At 39.1% G+C, this 27,022-nt stretch overlaps 2 protein-coding genes across 4 annotated transcripts; both read left to right on the top strand.

Moving 5' to 3' along the window:
- Nucleotides 1–696: 696 nt before the first annotated feature.
- On the top strand, nt 697–11,161 carry scamp5a (secretory carrier membrane protein 5a). 3 transcript variants are annotated; one of them, XM_036576125.1, is made up of 7 exons: nt 697–751; nt 4,195–4,252; nt 4,447–4,566; nt 6,214–6,370; nt 7,180–7,281; nt 8,602–8,719; nt 8,919–11,161. In XM_036576125.1, exons 2-7 carry the CDS (start codon nt 4,246–4,248, stop codon nt 9,105–9,107), a joined length of 693 nt encoding a protein of 230 aa, XP_036432018.1. In that variant the 5' UTR covers nt 697–751; nt 4,195–4,245; the 3' UTR covers nt 9,108–11,161. The 3 variants fall into 3 exon arrangements, with proteins under 3 accessions (XP_036432018.1, XP_036432016.1, XP_036432017.1); XM_036576123.1 differs by lacking the exon at nt 697–751 and adding an exon at nt 2,348–2,612; XM_036576124.1 differs by lacking the exon at nt 697–751 and having other exon boundaries at nt 4,079–4,252.
- Nucleotides 11,162–16,420: 5,259 nt separating this feature from the next.
- Nucleotides 16,421–22,999, top strand: LOC118811303 (inhibitory synaptic factor 1). The gene is made up of 3 exons (XM_036575460.1): nt 16,421–16,981; nt 17,678–17,825; nt 22,124–22,999. Exons 1-3 carry the CDS (start codon nt 16,896–16,898, stop codon nt 22,742–22,744), a joined length of 855 nt encoding a protein of 284 aa, XP_036431353.1. The 5' UTR covers nt 16,421–16,895; the 3' UTR covers nt 22,745–22,999.
- Nucleotides 23,000–27,022: the final 4,023 nt, after the last annotated feature.

A 27,022-nucleotide genomic window follows, 5' to 3' on the forward strand; every position in this document is an offset into this window, starting at 1 on the left:
GCGTAGAGTCACTACAGACGATACAAGATAGCTCTTACTTTAAGAGCACACACTTTTAGAAAAAAAGGTATAAAACTGTTACTGGGGCAGTACCCCTCTTGTCACTGGGGTGGTACCCTCAAGGGTACATCTCAGTACCTTTAGTCAGGGAACATAATCGTACCATAATCCACTGAAATTATATTTTCTAAGTATTGACTACACACACCCCGTCTCATCTCCAGGCTTTATATTTTATTGTTCTGTTTTAAAACATCAGGTTATGAAAAGGCAAAATATGTACTTTTCACCTGGCAAAAACTTATTTAAGGTTCACAATTAGAGCTTAAAATCACTGATGTACCTTTGAGGGTACATTTACATTGTACCTCAATGAACGATACACAATACAAAATTATGTATTTGTGCATGTTACATTTTGACATTTTTATTAATACAGATACTTTTGTAATTTGTAGAAAAATACTTTTAGAATACTTACACATCAGTGCTTGTTTTAACTGTTGTTTGTAATTATTTTTGAATCAGCAAACATTCATTAGACAGACACTAAAAAGGAACCCAACTAATGGCTTCTTTGCAAAGTTCCTGCTATCGCCTGAGTAGACTGATAAAACAATGGGTGGTTCTTCTGGTGCATTTATCTCAGTGTCCCATTTTTTTTTAAGTTAATGAGACAGGCAGTTTTCTTGCTCGGTGGACTGTGGGAGCAGCAGTGGAATGAAGCAGGCAATGAGATCCCCCCAAAAATGTGAGAATTTCAAAACTTCATTCAAATGAAAAGCTAATTTTTCATTAAATATTAACAGTAGAATTACGTGCAGAAAACTGCCTACCATCCTGCTGAAAAAATCATATTAACCATTAACAGTTTCGGCTGGTTCCTGATGGTGTCCAGTAGTCAGTAATCATATTGTTCATTTTCCTTATGTAGGATATGTGCAGAGGTGTAGAGGATTCTGATGGTTTAATATATTCCAGATGCATTTAATGGCTTACTAATGGGATCTAAAGGTGTCCTACAGGAAACAAGTGGTCTCCAGTGGTAACAAGCCAGTTCCCTTTAGAAAGTAAAACCATCAGATCTTAATCCTTAATCCTGGTTCTAATGGTCTTTTTTCAGCAGGGCAGCAGGAGTGATAAACAGTGTGAAGAAAGTGAAAACTACAGAGTTTCCTCATGTTCCTTATCAAAACATAATCTGTATGTATTCTGAATGTGTTACCTTTTTATGCATTGTAACAGAATACACTGAATGCAAATAGTACAGTGTAGTCATTTTTTACCCACAAATACTTTTTCAAAGTATTCTGCTCAACTCTGTATGAAAGATGTTATGAATGAGCCAAGTATCTGGCTGTGTGTGTCTACACTGTTCTTGTTTGTAGGAGTCAGATCAGAATCAGACTCAAAATCACTTTATTAGTATGTTACACATACAAGGAATTTGTCTTCATGAGTGCACACATGTCTGACATGTAACATACTGAACAGACAAGACAAGCACACAGACTATTAACAAGTACTGAGCTTAGGAAAAGGAAAAATAAAATACAATAAATAGAAAATAGAATAAGGAATAATAATAATTTAAAAAAACAGCCAGTGTGAAAGGATATCAGGAGATACATATGAGATGTGTGGATATCTGTATGTATGATGTGTGTGGACATCTGTATGTATGAGGTGTGTGGATATCTATACATATGAGATGTGTGGACATCTGTACATATGAGGTGTGTGGATATCTGTACATATGAGGTGTGTGGACATCTGTACATATGAGGTGTGTGGATATCTGTACATATGAGGTGTGTGGATATCTGTACATATGAGATGTGTGGATATCTGTACATATGAGGTGTGTGGACATCTGTACATATGAGGTGTGTGGATATCTGTACATATGAGATGTGTGGATATCTGTACATATGAGATGTGTGGATATCTGTACATATGAGGTGTGTGGATATCTGTCAAGCAGACATGTACCATAAAATATACTATAAAACTATTCTACTATAATGAAACCTCTCATTTTTTGTCTTTTTACGTTTAACATTTGATTTAAATCTATATCCTTCATTTAGCGACCCTTAGTGAATGAATCTCCGGAATGATAGATAAATGCACTGTGGTAGGTTTAATATGCCCACTGTAACCTCTTGTAGGTCATGTGCTTCAGTACCGTGGAGAGCGAATATGTGGGCCGTGAACTGTTGCCACGCAGGAGGAGGGAGAGAGGGGGTGTGAGAGAAAAGGTGGAGTGGAGGGGCTGGCTGGGGTGGGGGGAGAGTGGAGGGGCCTGGCTGAGTGGAGGGCTGGCGGGGAGTGGAGGAATGAACTATCGCGATTACTCAGAGGCCTGCTGGCTGCTGGGATTTGTTCAGCATCATCTCTCGCTTGTCCCGGGCGGGTGGTCGTGTAGGAGGATCACGGCGTGATTATATTACTCTCAAATCTACGATCAGGTGCAACAAAACCGCAGGATCTGACGGGGAGCTCTCCGCCTTGAATGCAAAACCCGCCTTGGATGGAAAGTAGTTTTCCTTTTTGCTCATCCGCGGGAGCGTTTTCACAGGAGCCACGTTCTCGGGTAGCCAAACGGCGAGGTAAGGGGGTTTTTGAGCCGACGCTGGGCTTTAACTGAACCATCACCGACCCAAACAAGCGGTCTGGTCTGTTTTAACGGAGTGTACAGTCAGATTGGAGCATCATTATGGGAGAATTCACGGGGTGGGAGACGGTACAGCGTTCAGCATCGCATTCCCTCCTGAAGGGCGCTCTCCTCGACCTCCACATCACTCTCTAAACTCAGTGAGATGCATGCTCGTGTTTGAATACCCTGCTCTAGCCTGTTTTATACGGTACTCCCTGGAGAAGAAGAGCGATATATCAGTCCATTCCGCCAGACGCAGCAGCGGCTAAAACATCAGCACATAAACACCGCGGATTTATGTGTTAACGGCTCCCGCCTGAGCCATGGCGCCATGCCCTTCACTACTAGACCATCTCTGTGCTCCTACTGCAGTGATTTAACAGTAAATCGAGCCAGTGCGAGATAGATAGCTAACATGCAGTTTGTTAGGGGTGGTGAGAGATGGAAATCTGTTTTTTCCGTTTCCCTTTCCCTTTTTTCTCCCCAACCCTGTCCTCCCTCAGCCACAGGCTCTGACAGGAGTAGACATGAGCAAACGTGAGACGCCTCAGACTTAATTTTTCTTCGACAAGGCCGCCAAAAGCCTGCGAGCCTAGGTGGCTAAAATAGCGTAAAAGCTTGCTTTAATGATATTATGGCATAATTCAGTGCCGTTATAGCCGCTACTGTATATTAAATCATGTAGCTAGGAGGCTGCCACTAGGGGCGCTCTTCCATTGGGCCTTTACGAACTCCTCCTAAAGGAAATGGAAACAGCCGCTTCAGCAGCTCTTCTTCAGTTCACACAAGCTGCGTCCAAAACCACACACTCCTGTACTACACACACACACGACACTGAAGAGTGGGCCACTACGGGTCATGTACTATTTTTAACATACTATTTAGTGTGATAGTCTGCGGTTTTGGACGCAGCCATGCTCTTCACTCAGTGGACATGAGTTTATGAGCAGAGCCAGTTTAAGGGGAGCCTGGTTCCAGTTCACCCTGTTATACCTGACATATGACGGAAAAACGCTAGAGGGCGCCCGCGAGCGAGTCCTCAATAAACAGGAAGTGAATAGAGCTAAACGGCTAAAAACGTTAAACATATTTCAAGGCTTTCATGCAGACATTTTTAATTTTAACAAGTTGTAGAATGTATTACACAAACAAATGAAATGGAAAATTAACATATTTCTGTTTACACAAAACCTGCTGAGTGGTTAGCACGCTTATAATGAATGTACTTAGAGTCCTGTAAACAGAATTGAAAAGCATTCAGAAATACAACATAAATGTTGAAATGTTTTATAAACGAGTGCAATTGTCTATATAAAGACAGTAACCATTTACAGATTACAGGTATGAACAAGGCTCCCTATGTCCCCATTCATTTTTGACTCTCTCAGGAGCGCCCTCTGGTGTCTGACCAACCCGGAAGACGTTACTGAGTGGCAGTTCTCCTCACTAGGACTCTCCTGCAATGGCATGACTTCTTTACTGTTTTGGGCTTTGTTTCAGTTCAGTGTGTGTTCAATGAAACATCTTTCATTTAGGGTGCTGAATATTGCTGTCTGAGATCAGGGGTTTAAGAAAAAAGGATCTTAATGGCAGGTAAGAGTTGATTTTTTTTTCCATAAAATTGTTAGTAGAATTGCAGATGTTACCTATTTTGCCCTTTTCTGCTCTTATTCTAATTCTTTGGTTAAATAATGATTTTTGTCAGTATAATAATTAAGATTTTATAAAAAGATGAGTAATGGCTTTGCTGACTGCTGTACACTTTATTCTTTTTTTTTGACTCACAGAAAACAATTTCCCTCCTCTTCCCCGTTTCATCCCTCTGAAGCCATGCTTTTACCAAGACTTCAACGAGATCCCAGACCAGCGGCGCACCATGTGCAAGCGGTTGTACTATCTCTGGATCTGTAAGTATGCAGAACATTTAGCTTCTGACTTGTGTTTCCTTAATGCCATTTGGTGTATTTTTTCCTTTTTCTGTGTATTCGTGAGTCAGCCATGCAGGCTACCACTGTTTGCTCTAATAACGTCAGCTATGTTGTCACTCAAAACACTGCGGCAGCCCAAACACACCAAAGAAGAAGCTGAAGTAATGCATACAACTTGTTTGAAAGGACTTTGTTGGTCTTTGTTATCAAACATAGCCATTTTCTTGTTGCCTGAAAAGCCAGTAAGATTTTGCACCATTTGGGAGCATCATGAGCTTAAAATCCACAGGTTGAGGTTTTTATGTTTTAGTAGATTGTCTGTATTCAGCTAATACTAGGGGGGCTGCATAACTGTATATCCACTGATTCCACAATGTAAATCTGTAAATTGTACTGCCTTTTTTATCAGCACACAGATTGGATTTTTTTTTAACCAGCTGCTAAGTTTACAGTAAGTGATACACTATAGAAGTGGTAGTATTATATGGTAGTAATTAGTCTATTTAGGCCTTTTTAGATGTAGTGTGAGAGAGAGAGATAGAGATAGAGATAGATATAGATATAGATATAGATATACAACTGTCTAAGTGTTGGTCCCATCATTAGGAGATTGTGAGTTTGAACCCCAGTGATGCTATAGGCATCCGTGGCTGGGAGTCCAATGGAGCATGATTGGCCTCATTCTCTCTGGGTGTGTAGGATGGCCGTCCATCTCCCCCTATCACTTAGTGCAGTGCTAGCTGATGTAATAGAGTCAGCAGTTAGTGTTCCAATGATACTGCGTTACTGGCAGTTCATGGTGAGGTGGCTTGCTTCACATGTCTCAGACGCCCTTCTAGCACTGGTGGTATCCTAACTAATAGGTGAAATCGAATACACCTAAATTGCAGAGAAAATTGGAAAAAATGTAAAATAAATAAACAAACAAACAAACATACCACCCACTCCAGTACATATGAATACCGAATACAGAAACTAAGCTGCAAACATGAGCCATTTTGAATTCACTGATTTTGTGATATCATGAGCGCCAGAGCAATTATATAAATCTGCCTACTTGGCCTACTACAGTTTAGTTCCGCCCACTCACGCTCAAGTTATAAGAAATGATTTTGAATGGAGCGCAGTACAGGGCAGCCAATCAGAACACACCCATTTACATGTATCAGTCTTAAAGGTGACAGTAACAATAACAGCCTATTTAATTCTAACTAAGGGATAAGTTGTGTGAAAAAAATTAAGATTGTTTTTGGTACATAAATCTACACAAACTGCTTAAGTGGACCTTAGAGACAAAAAAAAATACAGGAAAAATGTAGGATATGGGCTCTTCTACTGTGACATTCAGTTGTGTGTTTCCTTTTATTGTATGCTATTTATAGTGCGTTTGCTGTTAACCTTGAAAGCCCAGGAGTAGTTCTCTCTCACTTAAGTACTATATAAAACCTTTTTTTAGGTATAATCCTTTTTATTTAATGTTGGTTAGAGGTTAGAGCTTCTTTGTGAGACAAGCTTGTGATTTAATTAATTTGTAAAATGATCCAGTTCAAGACTGAGCTTCATAGTTTGAGTATTTTTTTTTCTTTGCTTCATGAAGTTTAGTTTTTAACTCGTTCTCTTACCCAGTGAACAGTGCTACACTGGCGGTGAACCTGATTGGTTGTCTGGCATGGATGTGCGGTGGAGGCGGGGCAACTAACTTTGGAATGGCCATCCTGTGGCTGATTCTGTTCACTCCTTGCTCCTATGTATGCTGGTTCAGGCCCATCTACAAAGCCTTGAAGTGAGTTGCCTTGCAAATTGTACATAATTTGTAGATGACAAACCTAACTCGATTTTATTAGCTCTGGTAATCCTTTGTATTTTGTATAACTTGCCACTAAACTGTTTACTGGCATAGTTAATTTGTCTGGAATAATTTATGCAGAATGTTGAATTATACACTCCACCAACAAACATTTTAAATGTACACATAAATTCCAAAGCATTAAATAAAGACACGTAGGGTGGATAATATGGCAAAATATAATACCACAATGCTTGATGATAATTTTCGCGACATGCAATATGTATCACAATATTTCTTTTTTCTGTGATTTGGTGAATTGGAACAGACAGAATGCATCAGTAGTACCACCTTAGAAAAATACTGCCAAAATTTATGAATACAATGATTATTATTTAAAGTTCCACATGCTGAGCCACACTGAATCCAATAAATAGGACAAATTATGTTCTGTTTGTAATGAAACATGCAGTTGGCCAGTGTTCTTTTAGTACTATCAGTATCCACAGTATGCAGAGGAAAGCAGATTATGATATAATTTATCACAATAATGATAAGATATTGTAATTTTGCCAACCCCTACTGGACACAAAATACAACAGCTGGACACTGAGGCGAATCCCTGTCAGTCAGGCTTTTTCTTTCAACGTTTGTGCAAAAATTAGTTTCCACGTCCACTGTTTCACAGAGAGACTGAAATAGATATAGATTGAGAAGCAAATCTCATCATGACAATTGAAACATAAACTATGTTGACTCTATTTAATATTGATATTATGAGCTCTTACACTTTCTCTCTTTTGCAGGACTGATAGCTCGTTCAACTTCATGGCGTTTTTCTTTGTATTCATGGCCCAGGTTGTGATCAGTATTATCCAGACAGTGGGCATCCCAGGCTGGGGAGTGTGGTAAGGACATTAGATGTGGGCTTTCTAGAGATATGAAGATTATTGGGTTTGAGCTCAGACGTCGTATGTAGTAGTGGTGTAAATCATCTGTGTTCATCTGAGACAGAGTGAGAATCAGTAATAGGTACTAAAATAGGTACTAAAATATTTTAGTGAAGAAACATGAATATTTATTAGCATTGCAAATTATGAGGTTGTTTTTTATATCTCATTTTTTTATATCTCATTTTTTATATCTCATATCTTAAAGGGGGGTTTCATCAATTTTTCAAAATTTCTGCATAATTCAATAGTTGAAACCAGAGTCATTCAGAGTGGCTTGATGTGAAATGGTTCATTGTACACTTTATTCTTTTTTTTTTTTGACTCACAGAAAACAATTTCCCAAAACTTGCCAACTCAGATTTCTTAACAGTAGTGGTGATAGGAATCAGGGGTCACAAAATCTACAGCACAAATATAGCTATTTTATTTACTATCCAAAACAATCAGTAGACCTATACGTGTCTTTTTGTACATCATTGATCTCCAAAATGGTAAATTTACAGAGGCAAAACATATATTTTTTTGGGATAGTATAATAATATGTAAAGTTGATAATGGTAAAACAGTTGGGGAGAGTGTTGCCTTATGTTATACGTTTTAGGCCAATTCTGTGGTAAAACAATGTCTCGGTCATCAGGCAATGTATTTATAACCATGTCATATAATAACTTTCTATTATGTGGCTTTTAGAGGCATTAAACTCTTCAGACGTCTGGTTCCTATCACCACCTCTGTGACTGACTGAATAAATATCTATAGAACAGAACATTTCACACCAAACCACCTTTTTAAAATTTTATTTTAACCGTTTAATTATGGAAAATTCTCCTTTAACACTGGTTTAAGAGGCAAAAGGTTGACCTGACAGCAGTTCTATCTGAATGAGTATCATGTAAGAGTTGTTTTGTTATGTAATATGTAATGTCAGTAAACTCCCACACTCACTGTTTCTAATACAGTGCTGCATAAATCATGTTCAGTTGATCTGAGCATTAAACTGCAGTCGTGCCATTCACATCAGTCAGAATGCACTTTAAAGGCAGGAAACAAGTATGTTTTTATTCACCCAATTTTGTTTGATTTCTTTGTATTTTTTGTCGTTTTGAAAAGCGTGCAAATCCATTAAACAAGTACCAAAATTTGTTTGTTACTCTGTATATAATTTTGCAGTTTTGCAGGCAAAAGGAGAGAAGTTGCAGAAAAGAATCTCAGTGTGAGGAATATTGTCTCTATGAATAATCTGTTTCGCCATGCCTTCTCTCTTCTCTGTTGCAGTGGCTGGCTGGCCACTATCACGTTCTTCAGCACTAATATCGGGTCTGCTGTGGTCATGCTGATTCCTACTATCATGTTCACAGCTGTGGCTGTGCTCTCCTTCATTGCCCTCACCAAGGTGCCTCATTCACTTTTAATACAGAAAACCAAATGCATTGCTTTCCTCTGTCTTCGTCATTTTGCTAATTTATAGAGAACATTAGTGCATATCATTTTAATAAAACAGTAACGTTTATTTTTGAAGTAAATTTACTGTCAACACGTTTTTCATTTTCATTTCATTTCTAAAAGTATTAATCTTTCTATGTGTGACGCAGGTCCATAACTTCTACCGTGGAAGTGGAGGGAGCATGAGCAAGGCCCAGCAGGAGTGGACAACAGGTGCCTGGAAAAACCCCCATGTCCAGCAGGCAGCACAACAGGCAGCTATGGGTGCAGCCCAGGGGGCAATGCAGGGCCAGCAGTACTCTGCCGCCCCCACCTACAACTATGATGACCCCATGTAATAAGTTTTTAGTAAGAAATAGGCAGAAGGGAGTGTAACAGGGTAATGGGGGAGGGAGGGGATAATGAAAAGAAGGCTTCCAAAACATAGAAGGAGGAAAGCAAATAACTGACCAATTTAACTTTAAATATGTTTTCTCCAATACAATAAGACTTTTGCTTCAGCTCTTTTAAAAGTGTATGGTAGGTTTAAGTATTGTTTTTGGTCTTTTGACCGTATCAGTACTACATTACCACTCTGTATACTATTTTCTCACTACTTGTACTTTAAATATGTCTGGACTGGAGCTCCAGAGAATAACAAAGCATTGTATCGCACTGTGTTTCTATAGTAACTAGATTCCTGGACTAGCATGTCCCTGAAGAGCCAGCAGTAACTCTCTATTTCTGTTGGCAATTTGATGTTTAAGCAGACAATTTATGACTGCTTGGCAAAATCATCTCACTGTTTTCCAAGTCAATATATGTCTTCTGCAAAAGATTAGCAAACACTAGAAGTAATACATAAACCTTAAGTGGAATAACTAGTCATAAATTAAACACATTGCATTTTAATTTTATTGAGCCATTAACTGGTCTTTGACCAGTATCGTAATGTGGCCTTACAAGAGGTCTTAACACTTTGGCTTGTTTTTTGCAATCAGTTCATTTCAGTTTGTTTGAATCAGATAGCCATACACTTGCACATCTACTGTTTAAATGATTTTGTTTTGTAATTGTGTCTTGGGTGCAGAAATGTACACTACTAGTGCATCACATTTTACAGATTTGTTGTTGTTGATATTGTTTTGTTACCTCAGGATTCAAATAGTTATTTTTTGCTTTTGTACTGTAGCATTGGTAAAAGGTCAGTCTGAAAGGAATGTCTGTTAAATATCAGTTAAGGACTGATTTTTCAAAAATGTTGCGCTAAATCGTCCTTGAGATTAATTGTTAGAGAAATTTGGGTGTTTCCTTAGAGGTTTCACCAACATCTATCTTTATTTCCAACTACAGTAGAAACAGTCAGGGATCCTCTCCAGAAATAATACAAAAAGAAGCTCAGCCCCCTTTAAATGTTCAAATGTTCAGAGAATCATCTGTACTGAGAATCACTGACTTGAGCCATGAGCTACTGCTCTGTTATTTACCATGTCAGTCTTAAATTGGTGCACTGCTGTCTTTACTATTACTGAAATTCTATCCAATGTTGTGTGCACTATTGGACTTAGTATTTAGTTGTGCATTTATCTGCATAAACATTTCCAACACTTTTAGTGAAGTGAACCCTTTTTATCGAGGAATAGCAGGAGTTAAATGCCTGCAAGCAAAGCACACTTGTCTTTGGGTTTAAAAAACATAGGACATGCTACATGAAGTCCTCTATCAGTAATGAATTCTGCCATTTCCTAACAGGATTAGGATTTTGCTGTAATATCACATCTGATTTTGTGTACATATTTTCTGTGATACAGTGATCAGTAATTGTTGTGTAAAATTCCCAAATGAATCTGAAGATTATGTAAACCCTTTGTCAACTGATAAGGTTGTGGTATTTTCAATACATGTAATGTGTAATTAAGACAGGACAGATTATTAATATAGAGTTATGTTTATAGAGAGGCTTGAATTGATCCATACTCTCTGAAAGGGTCGGTGTTAGATTTTAAGCAATTGTATTGAAAAGTCTTTATATACTCTCAATTTAAAATGAAACTGATACGAGTAACTAGGTTAAAATCACACTATACATGTACAGTATATGTAATATGTAATCAAACTGTCTTAATCAAAGCTTGTAAAATAGCACCTCATCTCAAGAACTGTGAAATGTTTTCATGTGCTCATGTATGAAGTGAATATTGATGTGTGTGTTGGACTTTTGGTATTTTTTTTTTAGGTCTTTATTTTTACATGTAAGTGAGCGAGAGAGGTTTAGTGTTCACTGTGTTATACCTGTTACACTGGAATGGTCATGGGGCTTGGTAAAGAGTATCATCAGGTTCAAAGCTTTGGCATGGTGTTGGTAGAAGTTTTTGTTGATTGGCCATGAAACTGGTACTAGATCAGCACAAAACAAAGGAAATTTAATCTCAGAGGGGTTTATCTCCTGCTGTTAGGGCTGGTTTCTTTGACATTCATTAAGTCTTGGACTAAATTGCAGTTGGAAATTCTTTTTGGTCCAGGTTTAAGCTTAATCTAGGTCTGGGGAACCAGCCAATAGTGTCCTGAAAGAAAATGAGAGCCCTCTAATGGACAGAAGGTTTCACAATTCCTGTATGGTACTCTGTCCAGATTAAAACAACTGATGAAATCTGTGATGAAGGGATCCTGACATCAAGTGCGAATGTTATATTTCAGTTTGCAGCAAAGCAAAGCCCACTGTCCATTGCCAAGACCCACTGCCCACCTCTGTACTATGATCCCAATGTATATATATATATATATATATATATATATATATATATATATATATCAACACTGTCAACAGTAGATGAAGCTTTGTTTATAGTGTAAAGTGAATGGAAAGATGACAATAGAACAAAACTGATAGTTGTCTGTGTGTGGTGTGTCGTGTGGTGCTTGGTAAACTTGTGCCATGTGTACATAGGTGCTGTGTGTGCGTGTATGTGTTAATGTTACTGCTGTCCAGCCCAAAATGGAATGTATTTGTTGACTGGAGAAGAGCTGCAGTCCATTTTAGGGTTTTCTTTCTTTATTTATTTATTCCTTTCTTTCTTTCTTTACGTTATTGTGATGGGTCAAACTTTCATTTCTTTCTGACATAAATGCTGATTTAGTCATGAGTTAGACATAAATACTTAGTTATCTTTAACATATTGTAGGGTAAATAACTCAATCAGCAATCAGTTAAGCGTGCTCTTTCAAGGCATTTAGAAGATTTTTTTCTAGCCCATTTTGTATTACTTTTTGTATTATTTTGTGTCTCCCTGATGGCTAGTAAACAGATATTGTTGCATTTTGTGTCAGACAGTAATTTCATCCTTTCAGGCTGCTGTGTGTCCTTTATAAATCACAAGTTTCCCCAGCAGAGGGCAGAAAAGAGGGGCACAGAATAAATAGGCTACTAATTCAAATCAAGACGCCCTGAATCGGAGGAGTTCTGTTCCCCTCAGAATAAACCTTTTAGATTATAGATGAGATGACAGCTTGATGTGTTTGAAGACTGGAGATCACAAATGATAAATGCTGCATTTTAATGTCAAACAGCTTTTTATGAGGTGAAGGTTTTCTGAGGTGAAATCAGTTATCCATGACAGAAACACTTCCATTGAGCTTTTATGAAACCTGTGTCCCCTTGTGGTCTTCATGCACTACGAGTAGACCCTGCTCAGTTTTCTTTAAATGGAAAATTAAAACAGAAGGCGTTGCAGCCTGAGGGCACTGAAACATCTTCTCCTTGCTTATCCTTTTGCTCTGTTCTGCTGTTTCATCCACAAGGTCAATCCAGGTAAAATGAAGTGGGACAGATAAAGCCCTACAGGTCCCTTTGAGAAAATATAGATGAGCGCATTCAACTTCTTTTCTTTTTCATTTGAAGGTCATTTTTTGTTACGCCTGATATGTAGCAGCACTCTAAGCCTAATTTATACATTCTGAACAGCCTAGAAAGTCAGATAGGGACTTTCTAAGATGTTTGGATGGGATGTCTGTAAAGGATGCTCAAAACCACACTCAAAATGACTTTTCGAGTCCTGTTTTCTTTGATCCTGATCTGGCCTGAATCAGGTGCATAGGAGCAGGATTGTAGGACTGTGGCCCTACAGAACTTGAAATGAACAGTGATGTAGTCAAAGGTAATAAGAAAAAAACACATCTATACACTTGAACAATTCACAGTGACAGTATGTGGCCAGTTTTCTTCATTGTAATTTCAGTGCTTTGGCTTTGGATGTTGTTTTAATAAACAGTGCTGTGCAAAAGTCCTGGGCAGCCAAGAAAATGGCTTGAGACTATTTATGTGGCCAGTAAATATGTTTATGCCGGTAAAAACATTATGATATTAGAGAAGCAACAAACATTAATACAAAGTAATGAATTTTGTTTTTTTACTTCTTGGTTAGAAGAAATATATAAAAGTTTCATTCCTGATGTCCTGCTGCTCTCCAATCACTGTGTGGATTTGGTAAATTCCACCAGCAGTGCCTGATTTAATTTAATGAAGGACTGATGAGCTGAAGCAGGTACTGGAGGGTAATTATAAATACTTGACTTCTGTCAGGAGATCTTTGAAAATGATTGAGCTAAAACACTGACACACAATAAATCGTACTGCACTGCTTATATGGATTTGTTCTAATGTTAGTATTTGAACAAATATGTTCTTTGTATATAAATACAGTCTTACAAAAGTTTAAACACCCGTGTCAAATGATGTTTTGATGAGTTTGAAGTTAAAATAAGAACACATCCTCTACAGAAAACAGGCTTCTGCACATTTTAGTGCACAGATTTTTATTTGCTGAGTTTAACATATTGAAAAAAATGTAATGTATAAAATGTTTAGAGTTTTTGCACTGCCCTCCCCCTGCCTAATATGTTAAATTCAGCAAATAAACAGTAAATGTGCAGAAGTGTGTTCGCCATAGGGCAGGGGTGCTCAGTTCTGGTTCTGGACAGACCTACCATTTTGAAAAGTTCTGTTCCAACACACTTGGCTCTCATGTTCAGACGCCCCTGAAAACCTTCATTACCTGGAACAGATTACGTTTGGAGCTAAACTCAGCAGGGTGGTAGAGCACCCCTGCTGTAGAGGACGTTTCAACTTATTTTCACTAGAAAAATCAGCAAAACATGTCATTTGACCAGCATCCAAACTTTTGCATATGTAACATTACACATAATTTTCTCAAATGGCTCTCTCTTTTCTGCAGTTCAGTATTTTTTATATTATTATTATTTTTATACTTCTTCTTAAGAATTAGCTGGTGAATTGGGGCTACTTATTTTAGGTAAAATGAAACCCAACAACCAGCCATTATAATAAGGGATGCCAACAGTGCTCTTCATTTATTGCTTCTCCACAGTTTATAAGCAATTTTGAGTTGTGAAAACCATTAGGAACGTCTCATGGTGAGCATTCAGCCTGATTTTAATAGCACATTGACTTCAAGAAATGACATAAATTGCCTATTAAAATACCACTGCTTATGTTTTTTTCATTCACATTTTAATGAACAGAAGACGAAAGTGTACAGGCAGAATCTGACTGCATGTTTATGACATACCAACAAGAGGAAGGTAAATAATCAAAGAGCTAGTAAACTATGCAGTGATCTGTGCATTGCACATGGAAGCATTATATGTATCAGCACTGTGCTGTGGCCTTGGGTCTTTCATAACTGAGCTTTTATTCTCCCATGTCACACCAGTGTTCACATAGAGAATGACAGAACCATGCCGTCGCGCAATTATATGGGAACTGTCAGTTTTCCACTGCAGGCCCACATGCTGAGTTATTATCACACATTTAGATGCACTCCTCCTTTACCAAACGAGAAATGTTCATCAGATTCATCTAAGAAGGTATGAATGCCTCTGCTCAACCCCTTAAACTGCAGGCTTCTTCAGTTATTGATTTAGTTTTCCAAAAAATGTCAAATACACTGTCTTTTGCTGCAAGGACTCAACTAACATGAATACAAACATGTAGGCCCACAAACAGGCCCTAAGGGTTTAGTTAGTTAAGGTTACACAAATAAATTAGGCATCACAGTACAGATTATCATTGCTGTCTATGTATCTCCATTTCTTTCTACATCATTTGAACACAGCAGCTGTCATTTAAATAATATATAAATTTTACAATGAATGTTCCTATAAAAATGCTCCAAAATTACTCGGAATAAAATCTCTTTATTTTAGCTTGCATTAAAAGTTAAGAGCATTTTTGCCTTCTCTTTGAAGTTACCATTTTGGAGATACATGTTATCTAGGGGTTTTATTTTTTTGGACAGCAACATTATGTTTTCTAGACCAGCTAACGCAGTGTGCCAGTCAGTCCATTATTGATAGCGTGCCGCATGAGTTCATGAAGAGAGGCATCTTCCCACATAATTACAGCAGCAGCATGAGCTGGAGTGGAGCGAATGGTTTCCTGTGACTCTTGTATCTCCCGTGCTTTTCATTAATGTGTTTTAATGGGATAATGTGCCCTGCTTCCATTGCAGCAGAGCTGGCGCATTCATGTCTCTCTGCCTGCACTGCAACACTGAATTGAATTAATTTGCCTTCCCCATTGAGGTGGCAAGCTCTGTGAAAGAGTGAGACGAAGAAGGGGGGATTTGAGTGAACGAGAGTGTGTGTTTGAAGTGTAGAGAAAGTGATATAGATTGTGTGTGTAATGTGACTGTGTGTGCAAGTGAGAGAGAGATAGAGTTTGTGTATGGGGGGTTTATGAGAGTGACTATTAGAAAAAGAGAATGCCCCCTATGACTGAGAGAAACAGTATGAGAGCAAAAGATATGAAATGAATGTTTAAGAGTGCAGAAGAGGAAAAACGAAAGAGCAGGGAGAGAAAGAGGGAGAGGACGAGGGAGAGAGAGAGAAGGAATGAAAAAGGGGGGAAGGCAGAGAGAGAGGAGAGAGAGAAAGAAAGACAGAGATAAAGCATGAGAGACAGGGAGAAAGAGAGGGAGAGAGAAAGAGACAGAGTATGGGGAGTGAATGAGTAAGAGAGAAAGAAAGTGGAGAGTGAAACAGGGGAAAGAGAGAAAGAGGGGAGAAAGAAAGAGAGAGAGAATGCGTGAGAGAGAGGAGAGAGAGGGAGAGGCAAAGAAGGAAAGAGAAGGGGAGGGAGAAAGAGAGAGCATGGGGAGTGAGTGAGAGGGAAAGAAAGTGGAGAGTGATAGAGAGAGAAAGAAGGGTGAAAGAATGAGAGAGAGGAAGGGAGAGAGAAAAAACAAGAGAGAGAGAGCATGGAAGAATGAGAAAGGGACAGAGAATATGGGAAAGGGTGATAGAGAGAACGAGAGTGGGAAGTGAGTGAAAAAGGAAAGCGAGGAAGAGAAAAAAGAAAGGAAGGGGAGAACAGAGAGATAGAGAGGTTAGACATAGAGGGAAGAAAAGAATGAGCGGAGAGTGAGAGTGAAAGAGCAATAAAGTATGTATGTGTGTGTGTGTGTGTGTGTGTGAGAGAGAGAGAGAGAGAGAGAGAGAATGAGTGGGGGGAGAGAGAGAGTGGGAAGTAAGTGAAAGAGGAGAGAAAAGGGAAGAAAGAAAGGGAGGGGGAGAAGAGGAAAGAGAGGGAGGCAGAGAGAGAGGGAGGGAGAGAGGGAGAAAGAGAGAGAGAGAGAGAGAGAGAGAGAGAGAGAGAAGCAGTGAACTAAAGCCTGCCTTCCTGGTTGGAGCTGTTTGAGCTCTAACTGCTGGAGATGAGAGATGCACTACACAGAGCGCAGAGCGCAGAGCACAGACGGAGCACAGCAGAAACCACACTCACTCTCAGCAGCCTCTTATGGACACCGGAGCTTAGACTTGGACAGTTAGGTTAATGCCAAAGCTGGAGCACTGCCACAGCAATGAAAAACTGCAAAGGATGGATGCTGGAAGGGATGTTTTAGAAAAGTGAAGCAGGCGCTGCTTGGAAATGAATGATGATGATTTTCTCTGAAAAGCTGTGATGTTTTGCAGAGCTCTTCTCTTCTCTCTTCCTCTTACGTGTCATATGGGACACACTCAGCCTCTCAGCCTCCCTCAGCCTCCCTCAGCCTCTCTCAGCCTCTTTCAGCCTCTCTGCTGGATTCTGTTTTGTGACTTCATCTCTTCGCTCTCAGTCTACTTGAAGAAGCATGACTGGATATGTAGCGGCTGAATTGCTCCGAGATGGGTTTTTCCGCTTCTGCTCATGGGAAAATGTAGTCACTGGTACAAGTCTGTGAGTACAAAGAGCATAAGATGCTGAATCAACCGTTACTTTTGGCGCTGCTCTGAGGTCGTCTCAGTCCAACTGAAACACCCCCAAACTCCTAGCAGCATTTTTCTTTTAAAAGGCTTACCAGAACAAAGATTTTTGTCAGTTATGCTAATTTCTTTGTCGTTCTTTGAATTTAAATCAAGTTATATTTCTCACAGTAATTATGTAACCCCTTAAACTGCAGCCATATTATTCAGTTAGTAATCCTAAAAATCTTTTTAATTTTTGAGTAACTAATTTGAGTAGCAAATTCTTAGTAACTGCTATGAAGCTAGAATTGAATTTATGTAGTTATAATGATGAATTGAAGTGTGGACCCATATACAGGCCCTAATTTAAACCCGTGATAACCCCTAGTATAGTATGTCCCTAATGTTAAATCATTTGAGTTTGTTATCTGTTTGTGCTCGTTGAACATTCTCCAGTGCTCCGTTTAACTTTTAATATGATGGGCATTCTTGGACAAAACAAAAAACACCTGAGTCTGTGACAGCCAAGCAAAATCATGTAAGCAACCTCATGGCGGAACCTGAGTATATCTGACCATGTGCACAGTGACCCCTGCTTACGTTTGGGGAGCCGCTGTGACTCTGGGGGGTTTCAGTCATGAAGCCCAGTACCCTCTGCCCTCCTGGCTGCTGGTGTCTCCATGCACAGGATGTTCCAGAGCACTCTGCTAGGACCCCTGAGCCAGACTGACGGTCCGGATCGCAGGCAGCGCATCCGCAGCCACATCAGGATGGTGATGGAACAGCTGGAGGAAGTTCTGATTGAGCTGAAGGATGTGGCCAGAGAGCTCAGAGAGGTGACACATACACACATGACACACACACATTTCTGGGCTCTCTCAGGTGCTTACAATAGAACGCAGGAGCTTGTTTGGGCTTTATTAGAGGCTGAGGGAGTAGACACGTATAAATACCAGCCCGCAGACAGAAACATCATAAAAACCGCATACCCGACAGGCAGCTTAACAAGGGGTGAGATTTGCACTGACAACACAGCACACATAGTGACGCTTAAAACAAACGAGCTGTCAGTTTTGAGGCCTAATTATCAGCAAGAAAACAATGAGATCGCTCTCTCCACAGCATCAGAAAATCACCTTCTCCTCTCCTTTTCATTTGTCAGGGTCACGTCTGTGTTTTCATTCTGTCCCATCAGATGAGCAGTACTGTTGTTGCATTTCTTTCTGTAATATGGGAAGGGAAAAAAACTCAATTAAACTCTTCCTCTACACTGATATGTATGTCCCGTTATACACTATGGTATCTCATTGCTATATAATTTCACCATAGCATTCTCAGCTATAGGAATACACTACCATATTCCTAGCTATTGGAACCTCCTCCTGGAGTTTAGTTTCAACCTGTATCTAATAAGCGGTCACACTCCCTTATTTAACACTATTAGCAATAGCAGGTATGGCAGACTGTGGTTTAAACTAGGCTCTGCATGAAGGCAGATCCCCAGGACCAGGATTGGTGACCACTACCCAACAGTATTCCTAGCTATAGGAATACACTACAGTATTACAGTATTTCTCACTGAAGGAATACACAATAGAATTTCTAGCTAGAACAATACAATACAGTATTCCCAGCAACAGAAATACACTATAATATTCCTAGCTGTAGGAATACACTATAGTACTGTTAGCAACAAGAATACACTACAGTATTGTAAGCTAGAAGAATACAATACAGTATTCCTAGTTATAGGAATACACCACAGTATTCCTAGCTATAGGAATACACTACAGTATCCCTAGCTGTAGATATATTCATACCTTTAGTAATGCATTACAGTATTTCTGGTTATAGAAACACACTATACCACTGCTAACTGTAGAAATAAACTACAGTATTCTTATCTGTAGGAATACACTGTAATATTCCTAAATATAGAAATGGCTAGTTATAGAAATACCGTATAGTATTCCTAGCTGTATGAATACCCTACAGTTTTTCTAGCTCTAGGAATACACAACATACACTATATAGGAATACAATATAGTATTCTTATCTGTAGGAATACCCTGCAGTATTCTTAGCAACAGAAATGCATTATAATGTTCCTAGCTGTAGGAATGCACTAGAGTATTATTAGCTATAGGAATACACTTCAGTATTCCTAGCTGTAGGAATGATCTCCAGCATTCTGAGCTAAACAATGAACTCCAGTATACTTAATTGTAGCAATACACTACTGTATTCCTGTCTATTCAAGTACCATACAGTATTCCTGTAGGAATGTACATCAGTTTTCCTAGATGTAGGAATACAGTACAGGATTCCTATCTGTAGGAATACACTGAAGTACTCCTAGTAGTCTCTCCTTCATTTCAATCACCCTCATTTCAGTCTCTGATTCAGTATTGATGGGCTAAAATCAGCCATAACTGATACCTCTACCAGCCAAGCCAGATTGATCTGTCTTTTCAATCAAAGTCCTTTTGTTATTGGATTTTATTGATGTTTTCTTTAGGGTTTCTAGCCCCTGCTCAGATTATTATCTCTCAGCTTTCAAACGTAACTGCATATCACCAGAAGCATCTATGAACTAGGCTGTTACATTACCATCACCCATTGAAGTAACTGCTGCAACTCAAGTCTCTAGCAGTTTTCTTTTGCTGGGTTAAGTCTCTGCTTTAGTCAGTTAGTCACCCCCTGCTCCCCTCACCCAGTCCTCCACAACATGTCACATTCACTGTCCTGTCAGCCTGCTATCATCTCCAACCCGTCACTGTGTTAAACAAACTCCCTGTCAGCACAGTGCACAGTGCAGGCCTAGCAGGGTGAGCTGGCAAGAAGGAGACACTGATATACAAGGCGATGATCTATAATGTGACATCTCAAAGCTTTCGCTAATTCCCTGTACTTCAGCAGCATCTTTATGATTTAGACCACATTCAGTTTCAGTGAACTGAGGTCTTTGGAAAAGAATTCCAATAACTCCAATCAGTACCTTGGCTGTTTGTGTGTGTGTGTGTGTGTGTGTGGTTTCTTGTGATGCAGGTGCGCAGCAGGTGGATGATTTGTCCTGTCATATTCTTGTCATTTGTGTCCTCTCTGCTTAACGGAGACTGTTAGGTAGCAGATCTCGCCAGCCAAGTCTGAGCTTGTGTGTGCGTAATGAAACTGCATAATTGTCAACCTCGCTATCATAATCAGCTTGTTCCCTTACTAGGCTGAATGGCACTTTTACACTTTGTAACTTCATCATCTCATAACACTTTTTTGAACATTTGGCAGTGACACAATATTAAATCAGTGGACTCCAAGAACTTGAAATGAGAACGAGCTAAACCAACAGGTCAATGTTTTAATAATCTCTTTTATCTTCAGAGGCCATGAGAGGCAGTTGATGTCAGTCTTGCATTCCACCTGGAAAGGCATTTAAAATTGTGTTTCGCTGATGCTAAGATCATTCATAATATATGGCACACAAGTGGTTTTGAATTGTTGAGCTGTGAAAGACAACCAGGAAGAGAGGCTCTTTTGATGAATGTGTGTGTAGTCCTCCATCAGTGTCTGCATGAATCCGTTCCTCCCACACCTGATTTTGTCTCTGTTGTGTGTGCCAACCTTGAGTTTGCCTTGTGCAAAAAAAGTCCTCCCTTTTGAATGAGCACTGAAAAGAAAATGTATGTGTGAGCATCCATGGTGAGAATTTGTACTGAAAAAGAAAGACAAGAAAAATCTGTAAGTTTTGGCAAAATGCTACACTGCCCAGCTCACCAGCCACTTTATTAGTAACACCACTCTAATACTAAGTAGAATCCTTCTTTGCCCTCAGAACAGTCTGAATTTTCATGGCATGAATTGACCAAGGTTCTAGTAACATTCTTTAATGTTTCTGGTCCATGTTGACATGACTGCATCTAGTAAGTGCTGCTGATTTGTTAGCTGCACGTTCATGCTGTGAGCCTCCTGTTCTACCTTGTTTTTCCCAAAGATGCTCTTGGATTCAGACCTGGTGACTTGGGAGGTTGTTGAAATACACTGAAATAGCCATTGGGTATTGGGTAAAATAGGTAAACTGTGGCAGTTTCTCATCAGCAACAATACTCAGATATGCTGTGGTAGTGAAACAATGATCCACTGGTATTAGGGATCTCAATACGTGCTAAGAAAACATTCCCACAACAACACCAACAGCACCAGCTTGAACTGTAGACAAAAAATAAGATGGGTTAGAGGATTCATATTTGCACATTGCAGCAGAGTTCAAGATTTTTTAGACCAGGTTTTTCAGTCTTCAACTGTCAGTTTGGGTGAGCCTATGCCCACTTTAGTCTCAGATTCCTGACGTGGTCTTTTGCTGTTGTAGCCCATCCACCTAAAGTTTCAACGTGTCATGCATTCAAAGGTGATTTTCTGATCACCGCTGTTGTAAATACTAGTTATTTGAGTTACATCTCTTTATACCTCTCATTTACAAAGTGTCTCTGCTCACAGAAGCCATAATCACTCAATTATTTTTTTTGTTTTTCTGTGTCTAGAGACTCTTGTGTGTGAAAATTCAAGATCAACACTTTCTGAAATTTTCAAATCACACTGTCTGGAACCAACAACAGTTCTACACTCAAAGTCATTTATAACACGTCTTGCCCCATACTGATGTTTGATGCTCTTGATCCATGTCTACATGATTTCATGCATTGTGTGGCTCCATCATGATAAATAGATAAATGAATTGGATGAACTGGACAAAGGTGTACAGACGTTCCTAATAAAGTGGCCAGTGAGTGTATGTTGTTGTATCTAATCAATACTAGACTGATTGGACTTTATGAATTGCCACCATGCTAAAGCTAGCTCAGTTACACAGCACCAATCTGCACCCAATCTGTGCTAACAGTGTGACCTTTCACATAAAATAAATAAAAACACAATAAATATAATTTGAAATTAATAACGTACTCTAAATTTTCATGTTCTGACAAAACTTTTTAATTAAGTTTGATGGAATTTTTCACAGCACAGTGTAACGTTTGTTCAACTTTGCAATAGTTGCTAAAGAAGAACACGTGGGCAGAGCACAGATCTATGGCAGAGCATAGGTCAATTTTAACTCAATTTCCACATTTTTTTTCCACAGGTAGTGACTCAAATTGACAAACTGACAGCTGACATTGATCTGGACACAGAAGACGACCCAGAGGAGGACAAAGTGACCCTGGCTTGCAGCAGTAGCAGCAGTGAGAGAGCACTGGGGGACCTGTTGAAAGCAGAGGCTTTTTCTAATAACCGTGACCTACATCACTTATTATATTACCCTCTCCTAGACACTGCTAAGAGACAAGAAACAGTCCTGCATCGGAGGAGCTGTGGAGACTTACCTGCTCTAAATGGACCCATAAAGGTCCCCTACAGTCCAAAGGCTTCCTGGCTCTTTGGCAGTGGAGAGAAAATCCACTACTGTGATAAAGCATTGTATCATGCACTGTGCTGTGATGATGATGATTTTGATGAAGAGAGTGGAGGCAGGAGATCCTCCAGGTTCTCCTCCAATGACTCTGTTTTCTCTTCTTCTCCGCCACGGCCTCTGAGAGTGGAGGCCTTGACGCCCCGGTCGGCCCGAAAATGTCATCTCAGCCCAGGCTCAAAGAAAAAAGTGCTGCGAAGCTGCAGCACTCAAACAGTTTCAGATAAGAGCACACAAACTCCATTTCCTTACAGTCCTGCCCGGCAAAGAGCTTCAAGTGACCACAAGCACTAAAACACCTCGCAAATGTCCCACTGCTGATATGAGCTTTGACTTTGAACTGTTCAATGTATATTTATCTAGAAAATGTTAATGCTACATCTATCAGAAATACTTAATTGCACATCAACTTCTTGCTAATAAATTCATGCAGTTAGCTATTTTTTCCCTTATTTTTAGTGTTTAAGATGTACTAGTTTTTAAATGATGTTTTTTGGTTGAAAGTATAATATTCCAATTCCCAAGTAATAAATCTACCCTGAAATTTGACATGACTCCACTGCCCCCCTGTAGAGCTGGGATTGGTTTTCGATCACTCCCACACTGTGCAGTAAATAGCTACAGATAAATTAAATGGGAAAAATGATTTGAAATGAAGAGTGATGGCTTATCCGCCATGCTGTCAGAGACGTTAGCCTTGTTATTCCTTACTGTCACAAATGAGGGCAGTCTCCTTTACAATCTCTCGCAAGGCCATGATCAGACTCACGCTCTCAGTAAGTAATTTAATTAGTTTCTCAGTCATAACTCTTTAGCTCAGTCCTGCATAAGAAAGAGACAAACTGGAACTCTCGTGTAGTGTTGTATAATCAAAAGCCATTTCAATTTCTCTGAAAGCAAAGTGATAAGATTCTTAAATTTATTGAAGATTTCTCTCCAACAGGCGCTAATTGACCGCACAAATTAATGGTGGAATATATTTGGCACTGTCCTGTTTTAACAACACTAAATGAATAAAAGAAGAACAAGAAAAGAGTAGCGGTTTTCTAAAAGTGTTGAAGCACAACTAGCATCATCATTATTGTCTATGAACACTTTCTCTATCTTGTCATTTGACACAAACTCACTGTAGGCCTGGTCATGTCATGAATTTTCATAAAAAGATTCAAATAAAAATCTTGCTGTGCAACGGATTCTGTGCATAATAGGAAAACAACTAGAAGAAAAAGAATAAGAATATAAAACCTCTCAAAAACGATACAGACTTAATAAAGCATTATAAAGGTGAATTTGGAAATCTAGTGTTTTACTGTTTTACATTTTGTTTATTAAGCTTATTATTCAAATACCACTAGTTAAAAAATGATTAAACCAAGAAGTCATAACACACCTAGATATTTTAGGTATTAATGAAACATAACTGTCCTAATTCAGGAAAAAAAAGTTTGAAGGAAAGGGTTTGAGAAAGTATACACTGTATACAAGAAAAGTGTTGCAAATGTTAAAAATAATTCAGTCATTCTTTTAAGTTCCATACTTAAAGAGAGCTTCAGAACCTGATAGGGAGAGTTTTAAAAATTATGGTTAACAAACTATGTGGAGCACAACCTTGAACTTGCATAGCTGCATGTAAGTCTAGACTGGGGACTAAATTCAGCCCTGGGCTTTCATTTAGACCTGCCCACTGCAGTCATGGCGAGTCTTTCTTGGTTGAAAACTGGAGTGACTGCTAGTTAGCTAGCTAGGTTATCAGCCAATGTGTAATAGTAACTGTAACATTACCATTAAACTAGCTATCTGTGGCCTTGGTTTACAAGAAGACTGAATGACCTGGCTAACGAAGCTAGTTATTTATCAAAGCCCTGCCGTGAAAAAAACAGCATAGACCAGCATTTTGGTCATCCACAAAATGCATCAACATGGATTTTGGTCATCCACTGAGGATACAGTGGGCTACTAACATGCCTCACTAACAGTATTCACCCAGCACGTGCTGTTTGTCCCGGGTGGTCTCCATTCATTTTATATGGGACAACGTTAGAAACAACAATGTAGCACATGTGCCGAATGCAGTTTCTCTCCTTTTTGCTTTCACAGCAGTTCACACATAAAACAGCCCACGAGGAAACGTCTTGGTCCTTCCATTGGCCAGTCCAACCCTAGTTTATGAATTAAAGGGCAATTCCACCAATTTTCAAAATTTCTGCATAATTAAATCGCTGATATGTAAACAAAGTCACAGAGTGTTTTGATGTAAAATGGTGCATTTTAGACAAATGCATTGACTCAGATTTCTTTACAGTAGTGGTGATAGGAACCAGGGTTGCAATGTCTACAATGCAAATATAGACATTTTATTTAAAAATGTCCTAGGTAAGTTGGTGTGGTGTGACCCTTGCATATATAAATGCATTACTCGTTGGACAAATGTAAAGGAAAAGAAATAAATATCTAGAATTACTCCTTCTAAATGAAATGAGTAAGCTGGAAAGGTTACAAGTGTGAGTTCATCTTTAATAATGAATTTTATAACTGTAACAGCCTTGAACAACACTTTCCATCTGCCACGGTCATAAAACACTTTAACTCTCTTATTAGAATGAGAACTCTTGCAGAATTATGACACTAGTTTTGTTGTGTCTCTTAGTTGTCAGTGGGTTAAATGGTTGTGGACCTATATTTAAACTCTTCTGCTTAGAGCCGTGATCTACATAAACTGTAGAGCCGCTCAGATTAATCATGCTCTGTCAGTGAGCGGTAAACAGGAGGGTCAGTGGTGTATCAGAGCTTGCAGGTGACACTGCTCTGCCGTCTCTGTGTCTCCGTGCAGTAGGAGTGCAGACACCTCATAATCAGATGTTAATGAAGCACTAATGGGCCCGGTGACACCAGACTAAGCTGCTTTGCTAATCTAGCTGAAGGGGGTTAGAGAAGGAGAGGAGAGGAAGCTGGCAAGAGCTACAGTTGATGCGGCAAACAAAAAACGAATTAGAACAAAGTGCGTCTTACCATACCAATTAAACTGCTACAAGTACAATTCTGCTGACACCAACACAAATCGAGCAATCAAAACATGGTGTGCGAAGACAGCCTGCAATTCACAAGGTCATCTCAAAACTGTTGACTCATGAATTTGTTTCCTCTTTACTGAAATATCTGCACTGATCCAGATGAATTCAGTACATTGAGGAGCATCTCAAATCATTGGGTTTTATTACATTTTCTGGTTCTCTATTTAAAAAGGGTGATACTGCATAGAGAGACTCTGCTCTTTGCTTAATGGTGCACATGCAGATTGAGACAGATTAGAACAAAACTTTAATAGACCCTCTCTTTGTCCTTTTACTTTTTCTCCCTGTCTTCTACTTGCATACCTAGCACTCAGTCTCTCAGTGCGTAATTCCTTGTAGGATAGTGCACAATCCAACTTCTTTAGAGTGCTTTATATCCCATTCTCATCAGGCCACTGCAGACGAGGTCTTGAGCCTAATTAATCAAATTAGGGAATCCATTCTACAGCCTCTCCATTAATCAGACAGCACTGTGTGAGCTGCATCTCAAATCGCCACATTCAGGCCAGCTCAATCAGCCTGAACACGAACGCACATGCCCATATCACACATTATCAATAATGTATTTGAATTATGTGGTTTTGTATAACACCTTGTTCTGATAAGTTCTAAGTATTTTAAGTACTTCAAGCCCAGTACCAGCCATGTCATCTGTTACAGAAGCCAAAAATAAAAAAAATGAGCCATTCATTTAAATTCAGTTCAATTCAAGTGTCAATTAAGTGTTTACACCGTAAATTCCGAGGCTTATTGCTTCTTATGGCTTGTTAAGGTGAATTGGCATTAATAACAGTTATTCTTAAAAGGACATTCTGGCCTGAAACTAGCATTTAATATGTTACTCATGATATACAATATTCTGTAGCATAGCACTGCACCCCTCAGCCTCATCAGTTTGACAGAATTAATGATTTTGTATACTTTTTTGTTTTCGTCCATCAATGTTCTCTTGCTACAACACCCAGCATGCCTTATGCAAATATGTCATACAACTATTGCATGTATGTAATAAAGAAACACTGACTACTGGCGAAAAAACTATTTCAGACAGCCTGACCTCAAGTATCCACCCTAAACAACTTAAATTTTCCAGAAGTTTCTCCCATCTTCAAGATGCGTCACCAGCAGGGGGTTAGTCTTCAAACTCAAACATGTGACTCTAGAGATTATTGTTGCACAACTGTAGGAGGTGAGTAGGCATATTTAAAACACATGAAGCAATGGTTACAGTTTTCATTTTGGCCAGAGTGTCCCTTTTAAATTATAGCACTGTGAAATGGAAGCCTCTATCTGTTGGCAATTCCTGGCCATTTAAGAGATTAATGGCATCATATACAGTTTAACGGAATATGTTCAGGTTATTCTCAGGTGCATAAGACAAGGCAAAATAGCATGAGGTTTTTAATCAGTGCAAAATGTTTGCAATTCTCTTTATCACATGGCTACAATGACAGCATGGCTACAATGACAGTAGCAAGTTAGTGCAGGTATATATGAAGAT

Source organism: Colossoma macropomum, unplaced genomic scaffold, assembly GCF_904425465.1.
Source record: "Colossoma macropomum unplaced genomic scaffold, Colossoma_macropomum, whole genome shotgun sequence".
NCBI lineage: Eukaryota > Metazoa > Chordata > Actinopteri > Characiformes > Serrasalmidae > Colossoma > Colossoma macropomum.

Coding starts and splice junctions, on each gene's coding strand:
- LOC118811303 (XM_036575460.1), top strand. CDS start 16,896: ATGACTGGATATGTAGCGGCTGAATTGCTCCGAGATGGGTTTTTCCGC. Junction 16,982..17,677: donor GTAGTCACTGGTACAAGTCT/GTGAGTACAAAG, acceptor CTCCATGCACAG/GATGTTCCAGAGCACTCTGC. Junction 17,826..22,123: donor TGGCCAGAGAGCTCAGAGAG/GTGACACATACA, acceptor TTTTTTCCACAG/GTAGTGACTCAAATTGACAA.
- scamp5a (XM_036576125.1), top strand. Junction 6,371..7,179: donor CCCATCTACAAAGCCTTGAA/GTGAGTTGCCTT, acceptor TCTCTTTTGCAG/GACTGATAGCTCGTTCAACT. Junction 7,282..8,601: donor ATCCCAGGCTGGGGAGTGTG/GTAAGGACATTA, acceptor TCTCTGTTGCAG/TGGCTGGCTGGCCACTATCA.